General features: G+C 33.0%; 2 protein-coding genes across 3 annotated transcripts in view; both read left to right on the top strand.

Moving 5' to 3' along the window:
* On the top strand, nt 960–3189 carry LOC109352973 (ethylene-responsive transcription factor WIN1-like). The gene is made up of 3 exons (XM_019595159.1): nt 960–1145; nt 1722–2219; nt 3186–3189. The coding sequence occupies exons 1-3, from the start codon at nt 1066–1068 to the stop codon at nt 3187–3189; spliced, it is 582 nt and encodes a 193-aa protein (XP_019450704.1). The 5' UTR covers nt 960–1065.
* The window catches only part of LOC109352738 (serine carboxypeptidase-like 20), a 42084-nt gene continuing 34521 nt past the window's right edge, over nt 3358–10920 (top strand). Inside the window, exons 1-9 of one of the 2 annotated variants that reach the window (XM_019594928.1) lie at nt 3358–3583; nt 4186–4331; nt 4751–4827; nt 4988–5110; nt 5204–5306; nt 5582–5619; nt 5693–5794; nt 5979–6062; nt 6144–6386. In XM_019594928.1, the coding sequence (XP_019450473.1) occupies nt 3435–3583; nt 4186–4331; nt 4751–4827; nt 4988–5110; nt 5204–5306; nt 5582–5619; nt 5693–5794; nt 5979–6062; nt 6144–6386 (1065 nt within the window). In that variant the 5' untranslated portion in view covers nt 3358–3434. The remainder of the gene's footprint in view (nt 3584–4185; nt 4332–4750; nt 4828–4987; nt 5111–5203; nt 5307–5581; nt 5620–5692; nt 5795–5978; nt 6063–6143; nt 6387–10920) is intronic. The other variant, XM_019594929.1, reaches the window with a different exon arrangement.

Below are 10920 nucleotides of genomic sequence, written 5' to 3'. Positions count from 1 at the left end.
GAAATGCCCACAGTATGGTACCCATGCCAATTCTATTTTTCCACACTTTGACTACTAGTTCTCGAAACTCTTATAATTTGGCTACATTTGTCAATTTTATTTTCCCACAATCTGACTACTAGTGTTAATTCTCAAAATTATCATGATTTGACTACTTGTGTCAATTCTAGTACCACAGGAAAAAAAAGAAATTTGCCGGAAATGTGTTGACAGATATATGATGGAGAAAGAAAAACTCGAGTAAGAATGTAGTCAACTTGAAACAAGAAAATGTGAAGGGAGAATACTTTTATTTATGACATGAGATTTTTTTCAAGTTTTTCCACCATACGATGTGGGACTTGGGAATACTTTTTCAAAAAAATCCCTATTGAAGACTTGTGAGTTTTTTATTTCACGCCCAAAAGTCCTTACTAGTGGCCTCCAATACAACAACTTCCAACACTTTTTAAAGTATATGCCTTTTTTAAAAGTTGAGTTCTCATTCCTTAATAGATGGAAAATGATATAAACCCGAAATTCATTATTTTGATTGAAAGAGGTGTAAGTTTAAGTTACTTAGAGAGAATAAGCCCAATTTACTTGGATTGCAACAACGCTCCCTTTATCTTAAACCCATTAAAAAACTATTACTAAAAGATTTACTGTGATTATTAAAGTAAATCTAAAATTCAATTTATGTTAATAAAAATTTTGAACCAAGAAAAACAAATCAGACAAAATAAATAGAACCGAGATATGGTGGGATATTTTCCTGAAATTATAACATCTATGATTGAAAATTTTATCACTGTTGAGGAAATTCCATGAGTTAACACCACTATTGGCACAGAGAGGGTAACATAACTTGGTCACTTTTTTACCCTTGTTGTGAGAACATCCTTACCAAACCAAAAGGCACGTGTACTTCTTGTTTCGAAGTAGCCTTAAATTCTTGCACCATCACCCAATTCTTTATAACTTAGCATGATATTCACATTCTTTGTTACAAATTTCATTCACTATCTCTACTTTTTAGTCTTTGTCTCTCACCCTCTTTGGTAAGACAATTCAGTTCTAACCAACATGGTTCACCCAAAGAAATTCAGAGGTGTCAGGCAACGCCATTGGGGCTCATGGGTTGCTGAGATTCGCCATCCATTATTGTAATCTTATCAAACTCTCTAACTCACTTTTTCATTCATATCTTTATTTTTGTTTCACTTAGTACTATTTTTTTATATTTATTCTGATACCCAAAAATATATTTCCTTTTGAATTATTTTGGTTGATGTAGAGATAGAGTTCACCTCCTATGTAAAGTTGGTCTCTTTAATATTTGAGAGTCCAATAATGAAATATGATGAAAAATAAAGTTTTATTAATATTGAAGTTTTTTATTGAAAAATAACTTAAAATTATGTTCATTAAAGATTTATTTATATTACGTGCTAAATTTTTTATCTAATATTGAAATCTCCGGTACAAAAGATCTAAATCGGTAGAGTTATTAGTTGACATCTTTATAGTATAGTGCATTTAATATGTCTAAATTAACTATTTGGTTATCGTAGATTACTATTACTAAGCAACATAAATAAATAAAATTGCATGAAATGTGATTTGTGGTGTACATTCCTTGCCCTCTAAATTATTTTAATTGATCTATAGATGTTAGTCAAGATCTTTACACTTTGTCTGAATTAACTATTTTAATTGATTTTTGGCAATGATTTGAATAGGAAAAGGAGGGTGTGGCTTGGGACATTTGAGACAGCAGAAGAAGCAGCTAGAGCATATGATGAAGCAGCAATTTTAATGAGTGGAAGAAATGCAAAAACAAATTTCCCAATTTCTGATAAACCAAATGAAACTCATCAAAAATCTTCTACAACTACTAGTTCCTCATCATCATCTTCATCTTCTTCTTCTAAATCATTATCTGAAATTCTAAGTGCAAAGCTTAGAAAATGTTGCAAATCACCATCACCTTCACTCACTTGCCTAAGGCTAGACAATGAAAATTCTCATATTGGTGTGTGGCAAAAAAGAGCAGGTTCTCATTCTGACTCAAATTGGATCATGATGGTTGAATTAGAAAGGAAAAATGTAACACTAGAAGCAGCAAATTCTGATGATTCAGAATTACAAGTTCAACAACCTCAAATGCAAGAGAAGGTAATAAAACCAGAGGAAAATAATAATAATAATAATAATACTAATAATAATAATAATAGTTGGTATCCTACACAGAAAACAAGAGAAAAATGTAATATGATTTGACATTTTTATACTTAAGATATAATGATATAACACTTTTACATTTATGTGTATGATCCCAACTCTGATACATGTATCTTTTTTAAAAAAAAATTAAATCATGGACCTAATTGAGTGAATGATTATTCCACTAATATATTTTTCTACCTAAAATGGCTATTCTCTTATGACCATAGAAATTATATAATTGTTTTATTTATTTTAAAATCATCATATTTATCAACAACAATGCATTCCAAAACCACGATCAATGAGGGAGTTACGAATCATAGTTTGAGATCCTAATATTATTTAATGATTAATTTTTAAGATTTTTCTGTAAGTTAAAATTTGACTTGCGAAACTAATTTAATGCATTATAAGAGTCTGTTCAGTCAATTCATGATTTCCTATTTTTATTTTCACAAAAAAATATAGATAAAAGAAAACATGTTTTTTTGTATAACTAATTACTTCCTCATATCATATGGATAATAAATATTGTAGATTTCTGATTACTCCTTTCAATAATTGTCGCTTATATGAATTGAACTTTTAACTTTTGACCTATTACGATAAATGATGGTTTAGTGGGACACTATTTGACCAATATCTCGTTGGTAAAAAATATATTTAGTCACTAATTTACATTTATGTTTTAAGAAAAAAATATATGCACACACAATATATAAAATATGTTATCACTATATTATCTATCGTTCGTATTTAATTATTATTGACTAATTATTTCAATAATGATAGTGTAAAAAATGAGTGTAAAGATCTAACATAATAATTTCAGTATTCATCATTCATTTTTATTTTTATATTTAAGAGTCAACAATAATTAAAAATAAATAACGAATATTACAATAATATTGTATAAAACTCTTACATTATTGACACATACATTTTGTTTCCTTAAACATTTGAATATTAAAATGCAGTTAAGTCTACCTTTCCTTAGTTATTTCCACATTGTAAAATTAATTAATTTTATAAATAAAATATAAAGTTTCAACCAAGTCATAATTGCTAAATTTCAAAAGTGGACCAAACATAAATATCAATATATGATATTTTGACATTCTTCCTGTATATATTAATTTGCAAGTGATCATATTCTTCACAAACCAAATATTTGATTTGTGTTGCAAAGAAGTTAGATTGTACCTTTTGTACATCTAATAAGCAACATGGAGAACACAAATACATTGCTTTACTTGTGCTTGATCTTACTTTCAATTTCCCTCCACTTTGTATTAACCCAATCAGCACCAGAAAATTCTCTCATTACACAACTTCCAGGTTTCAATGGCACTTTACCTTCCAAACATTATGCTGGGTATGCTATTTCAATATCCAATTTTACTTTAATTGTCATCAACAATGGAAATTTAGAATGTCCCAAAACCAATATGGGACCTTTTATTTTATTTTTTAATACTTTGAAGTATGGATAATCCAAAAAATGGTGTCATCCTATTAGGTATCCATAGGATACATATGAGTATTTGAGAGTATGTAGGTATCATTTTATTTCAATTTTAATTTTAATTTTGTGTATACATATTGACTATATAGCATCGTATGTGTCACTTGTTACAAAACTAGGTCATGTTTTATGTCGGGACTAGGTTTTTGTAGTTTTTTCACTTTTTTCTCTGAAGCTATATCACAATCTTGAATTTGTAAATCACAAAATCAATCCCATTATAGAACTGACACTTGTAGAGTGCAGATTTCACAATCATGATTAGATATTGTACTTTTAATAATTTAAGCCCCCCTCATGAATTTCAATATTTTATGAAATCTGATAACTATTTGGTTATGATTCTGATTTTATATTTGTAATTATATCCTGTTTCATAAGTATTTACACATTAAACTAATGAAAGAAATGCAAAGTGTGTGATTCATTGGTCTTGGTTTGGAACATTGAAGGTATGTGACAGTGGAGAAAAGTCATGAAAAAAATTTGTACTACTATTTTGTTGCATCAGAAGGTAACCCATCTAAGGACCCAGTGGTTCTATGGCTTAATGGTGGACCAGGTTGCTCTAGCTTTGATGGCTTCGTATATGAGCATGGTAACAGAAGTTACTCAAATTTTGCATTACTTTATCATTTCCTTTTGATACATTATGATAATTTGCAATTTTCTTACAAATCTAGGTTTTGTGTCTTTAACATTATGCTCATTGATTTAAATTGCACTCATCTACCGCAACTGGGGTTGCAAATGATAATTTTGAGAGTCTTTATAACTACATCATGACCATAATTGTGGTTGTATTATATCACATTCACGACCGCAAATGCTATTTAAATTACTGATTATGTTATTTAATAAAAAAATGTGTATTTTATTTTCTAGTTATTCAAACCATTCATTAACTACGAATAATATTTTTGCCTTCCTTTCTAACCATGAGCACTCCTTTAATCTTCTAAAACATATTAGTTTTCTAGTCTCATTAATCCTAATTTATGTGTGTAATTTGTTTAGGTCCTTTTAATTTTGAAAAACCAAAGACTAAGGGAACTCTACCTAAGTTGCATCTCAATCCATACAGCTGGTCAAAGGTTTGAACTTATCAAATTTGTTGAGTCTTAGATAATAATTTTATGTCTACATAGAAAAATAAGAATAACATGCTCCTTTAATAATGTGTTGGATTGTATATGAGTACTTTATCAACTAATTGTGTTATATATATATATATGTTGTTTTTTTGTGTAATAGGTTTCCAATATTATATATTTGGATTCTCCTGCTGGAGTAGGGTTTTCATACTCAAAGAATAAGACTGATTACAATACTGGAGATTTTCAGACTGCATTTGATACACATGCCTTTCTCCTTGAGGTAGTTAATATAAGAAGTTAGAAACTTGGATCAAAAAGTTGAATATGTTTACTATATTGCTTATATTTCTACCTTATTTTTTGAACAAACTAGTGGTTCAAGCTATACCCTGAGTTCCTTCCTAATCCATTATTCATTTCTGGAGAGTCATTTGCTGGAATTTATGTGCCTACTCTTGCTCATGAAATAGCGAAAGGTAATACGTTTTTTCCTTAATATATTGAGACTTATTTCTTGCTTTCATGTTGTATTCATGAAAAGGGGCAATTGCTTTGAATCTTAACAATTGCAATATTTAGTAACAATATTTTTATCTTCATCCGAGTTACAAATAAAAAACACAGCAATGTATTTAATTTATATTATGCATATGAGCTCTATGACTTGAACTTAGGCTTGATAGAAATATTATTATTATGTAGAGTTTGACTAAAGAGTCATAATAAAATATTATTTCTTGATCTTTCACAGGAATTGATTCTGGTGTGACGCCCAAGTTGAATTTCAAGGTAATTAATCTTCAAGTAATCAACTTATGTTTTTAATTATATGGCTATAATCTGAATTTTTTATATTTCATAGGGCTACTTGATTGGAAATGCTGTCACCGATAAAATATTTGATGGCAATGCTCTTGTTCCATTTGCACATGGAATGGGACTTATTAGTGATCAGCTTTTTGAGGTAAAGATATTATATGAGATCAATTGGATTTATCAAAGTATGAAATATGTTTAATTTAGTTCAATTTTTTAGTATATACATACACCTTAACTTAGTTTAATCACATTTTGTTTTCATTTTTAGACAAGTTAACTTTGATTTATCAATTAAACATGTTTCATGTAATCAATGGTGTATGGCGCAGACGGTAACTGCACAATGCAAAGGGAAATTCTATGGTCTACCAGACACTCAAGAATGCAAAAGTGTGCTTGGGCGAGTATATCTGGTAATTAATCTATACCATAGTCTTGGCATGAAGCAAGCTTAAAATGAATGTGTCACTCACTAATGATTTTTTTCACCTTAGAATATTGGATACTTGAACATATATGACATCTTGGAGCCATGTTATCATGATAGCTCAGACTCAGAGAAACTAGCGAATGCAACAAATATACCACACAGCTTTAGACAATTGGGTGAGACAGAAAAACCTATGCCTGTGAGAAAGAGAATGTTTGGTCGTGCTTGGCCTCTAGGAGCTCCTGTGACGGATGGAATTGTACCAAATTGGCCACAACTTAGTGTTGGCGCCCATGTTCAATGCACAGTATGTTTCTTTCCTACTTTAGATCTATATCACTCCATATATACTTCTTAGTTATCAATTGATTTTTTTTTGCTTGAATACTAGATATAATTTGATATAATATGCAATTTGGAGCTACTTATCCTTTCTTTTTTAGTGTAACTACAAAGACTTTTAAGTAAATGATAAAATAATATAAAAGTTTTTGTAGAGAAAATAAACTTCATAACATACAAATTCTATACGATACAAATTCTATAAGATGAAGGAAAAACAGAGGTTGCTTCATAATCAAGCAACCCCTGATTTATGTAAGTTATAACTAACTACTCTAAAAATGATAAAAAGAAAAGCTAACAATGAGAAGAAAACATAGCCTAAGAAGTTGATTGATATCTCATGGCAACTCTTGTGAGAAGCCCATTGCACCAATTTGGCCGAGTCAAGTCTCACTGTGGGCATCATGATCATGCCACACTCACTGACATGATCGAGCCAATATTCTATTATGACCTTGCTAATCTGACCAAGGCAACCTAGCCAAACTTGAGACATGACTGTGCATTTCTGACCGAGGTGACCAATCCATGCTTAAGACAAGATCGTATATTCATGACCAAGACAACCGAGTTAGGCTTGAGATATGACCGTGTAATCTTGACCAATGAGACTGAGCCAAGCTTGAGGCATGACCGATGTGACCAAGCCAAGCTTGAGGCTTGTCCGTGTAATTCTGACTGATGTGGCCGAGCCAAGTTTGAAGCGTGATTGTGTTAGTGTGCCATTGTTAGGCCAACTTAATGTGCACCACTGAGCAGGAGAGTATATATCAATTAATCCCAGCCTGGAGAGCAAGTAGTTGAAAGGAGATGGATCCAAAGCCTTGGCAATGATATCTACAATCTGATCCATGGAAGATATGGGTAGAAGATGGAAAAGTTTGGACTGTGTAATCTTTCTCTTATAATATGGCAGTCAATGTCTATATGATTAGTTTGTCTATGGACCACTAAATTTGCAGATATATGTCTAGTTGTGTCATTGTCGCAATACAGTTGAGTTGGTTTGATGAAAGGTATTATGAAATTATCAAGAAGGTAGGTAAGTCACTGTATCTCACAAGAGGTGATTGCCAATGCACAATACTTGTTGGGTTTATTCAAGTGTGAAGTCCCACATTAGATATGCGAGGAGGAGCGAAAAAGTTTATAAGAAGGAAAAGCCCATGGAACTAATGCCTTAAGGTTTTGGTTCAAGTCATGGTGTCTCACTTGTGACTCTTTCCATACCCATGTAATAATGGAACTCCTAGTGGTTGGAGGCTCTCCAGTCGCAGTATGGTCCAACAAGTGGTATCAGAGCCGATGGTTCGGCTGGGACATGGTGGACTTAAGGGGGAGCGAACCGGAAAGTGTGTGGTACCCACACTTGAGGGGGAGATTGTTGGGTTTATTCAAGTGTGAAGTCTCATATTGGATATGCGAGGAGGAGTGAAAGAGTTTATAAGAAGGAAAAACTCATGATACTAATGCCTTAAGGTTTTGGTTCAAGACGTGGTGTCTCACTTGTGACTCTTCACTCTTCCCATACCCATGTAACAATGGAACTCCCTGGTGGTTGGAGGCTCCCTAGTCACAGTCTGGTCCAATGTTGGAGCGGAAGACTCATGGAGAAAATATAATAGAGAAAATGACACCGAGAATTTAATGTGGTTCAGCAATTTGTCTACGTCCACAGCTGAAGAGCAACAAGGATTATTCCACTATGATAAAAGAGAACTACAAGTGTTTCGCTCACTTCCCAAAACCCAAGTACACCCAATTTCACTCTCACTCAAGTATTTCTCACACATTTAGAACAAGAGAACAAGAAGAGAGAATATGTACTAAGCTAAATATTTGGTGTGTCTTACAATGACATGAAACACTCCTATTTATAGCCAAAGTTCTTGAAGATTATGTGGCCAAAGGGAAAAGAGCATTAATGTTGGTTTCACCATAGCCACTTCTTTTTACTTGGCTAGAAATTCTTCCTTTCTTCAAGATGATCTTTAACCACTTCTTTTTTGCTTGGCTCAAGAAAGTCTTTTCATTTTCAGTTTGTGGACACAAGGCCATTGAAAGTTTGAAATGAGTCGACAATGGAGTAGTGATTAGTTTAGCATTTTGCATGCCAAAGCGTTCCAACACTTTCTCAATGTATTTCTTTTATGACAGAAAGAGTGTCCCCTCTTTTGTATCCCCTTGAATCTCCATTCCCAGAATTTTATTTCCAGCTCCCAAGTCCTTCATTTCAAACTCTGAGCTCAATTGAGCTTTCAAGTTTCTAATGTCTGACATGTTCTTACATGCGATCAACATGTCATCAACATATAAAAACAAATATATGAATGACTTATTTGTAAGCTTATTGTAGTAGACGCAACTATCATGTTCACTTTTGGAATATCCATTTTCAAGCATGAAGGTGTCAAATCATCGATACCGTTGTCTGGAAGATTGCTTTAGGTCATATAAAGATTTCTTCAGCAAGCAAACATGATCTTTCATCCCTTGAACTTCAAATCATTCATGTTGTTTCATGTTTATTTGTTCCTCCAACTCACCATGCAAGAATGCCGTTTTGACATCTAGTTGCTCAAGTTCTAGATCAAAATGAGCTACAATTTCAAGTAAGATGCGAATAAAGCTATGTTTTACCACATGAGAGAAAATTTCATTGAAATCAATGCATTCTCTTTGTTTAAAACCTTTGACCACTAATCGCGCCTTGAATCTTGCATTTTCAACTCTAGGGATTCCTTCCTTCTTCTTAAAGACATATTTGCATACAACAATATTTTGAGTCTTCAGCCGCTTCACAAGAACCCAAGTATGATTCTTATGAAGAGACTCAATTTCCTCTATTATGACAGAAATCCATTTGGAAGCTTCTTTATTGTTGATAGCTTCTTCATATGAACGTGGTTCACAATTACTGATATCATCAGCAACATTTAGAGCGTATGACACCAGATCAGCATAGCCATACTTTTCTGGAGGTTTTATATGTCTCCTTTGCCTGTCCCTAGCCAACTGATAATATCGTAATTGGGAGATATCATTATCAGTACATGCATCATGGACTTCGTCTTCTTGATCAAGTGTTTTTTCTTTTGTTGGCTCCACCTCAAACTCCACCTTCTCCAAGATATTAGGATCTTCATTTTCACTTGATGACTTTGTATGAGGCTTTAACATTTCAGCTTCATTAAAAGCAACATCTCTACTAATAATGCACTTTTTTTTCTAGCCACCATAACTTATATCCTTTCACAACATCAGGATATCCAAGAAAAATGTATTTCAATGCTCTTGCATCAAGTTTTCCTTCTTTGTTATGAGCATATGCAGAACAACCAAATATCCTCAAATTTTCATAATTTGCCGGAATATCCGACCACATCTATTCTGGAGTTTTGAAACCAATGGGCATTGATGGACATTTTTTGATCAAGTAACAAGCTGTACTGACAGCTTCCGCCCAAAATTCTTTTGACAATCCAGCATTTGACAATATACATCTTGTCCTTTCAAGTAAGGTTCTATTCATTCATTCTGAAAGTCCATTTTGTTGTGGAGTGTGTCTCACGATATAATATCTGACAAGACCGTGATCTTTGCAAAAATTTCCAAATTTTCTACTACAGAATTCTAGACCATTGTCACTTCTCAGTCTCTTGATTTTTCTCCCGGTTTGCTTTTCGACCAAGGTTTTTCACTGTTTGAACTTGACAAATGCTTCACTTTTGTGTTTCAAAATGAAAATCCACACCTTCCTTGAATAGTCATCAATGAATGTTAACATGTATCTACGACCACCATGAGAATGTACTTGGGATGGACCCCACAAGTCAGAATGTACATAATTCAATGTGCCTCTTGTTCGATGAACTACAACATTGAATTTTATCCGACATTGCTTTCCGTAAACACAATGTTCGCATAGTAATCCTTGTTTAGCCAACTCGGCTAGACCTCTTTCACTGACATGACCCATTCTTTGATGTCATAGTTTGGTGACATCAGAATCAGATGTTGAGGAGACAGCATCAACACCTGTGTTTGTGTTTCCTTGTAATATATAGAGACTATTCTCTTTCTTTCCTTTTATTACAACCATAACGCCTTTAGATATTCTTATAGCTCCACCTTCACCTTTGTAGCTATAACCTTTTGAATCTAGTGTTCCCAAGGAAATCAGATTTTTCTTCAATTCTGGAACATGCCTTACATCTGTCAACGTCCTTACGATTCCGATGAACATCTTGATTCTAATTGTGCCGATGTCGATGACCTTGCAGGGAGCATTATTTCCCAAAAGGACTTTGCCCCCATCGAAGGGTTTGTAAGTAGAAACCAATCCTTAATGGGACACATGTGATATGAGCATCCAGAATCAAGTATCCATTCATCTTTTGAATCGTGCTCTGAGACTATTAGCGCATCTGCACTATCACATTCATTTGCTACAGCTGCATCTCCATATTCATAAATCTTTTCCTTGCCTTTGCGCT

Source organism: Lupinus angustifolius, chromosome LG07, assembly GCF_001865875.1.
Source record: "Lupinus angustifolius cultivar Tanjil chromosome LG07, LupAngTanjil_v1.0, whole genome shotgun sequence".
NCBI classification, from domain to species: Eukaryota; Viridiplantae; Streptophyta; class Magnoliopsida; order Fabales; family Fabaceae; genus Lupinus; species Lupinus angustifolius.
This window is presented reverse-complemented; position numbering and strand designations above follow the sequence as displayed.

Bases quoted from the DNA above. Each gene is read 5' to 3' on its own strand.
- LOC109352973 (XM_019595159.1), top strand. From the start codon at position 1,066: ATGGTTCACCCAAAGAAATTCAGAGGTGTCAGGCAACGCCATTGGGGC. The intron at 1,146-1,721 runs GTAATCTTATCA...TGATTTGAATAG, and splicing joins GAGATTCGCCATCCATTATT to GAAAAGGAGGGTGTGGCTTG.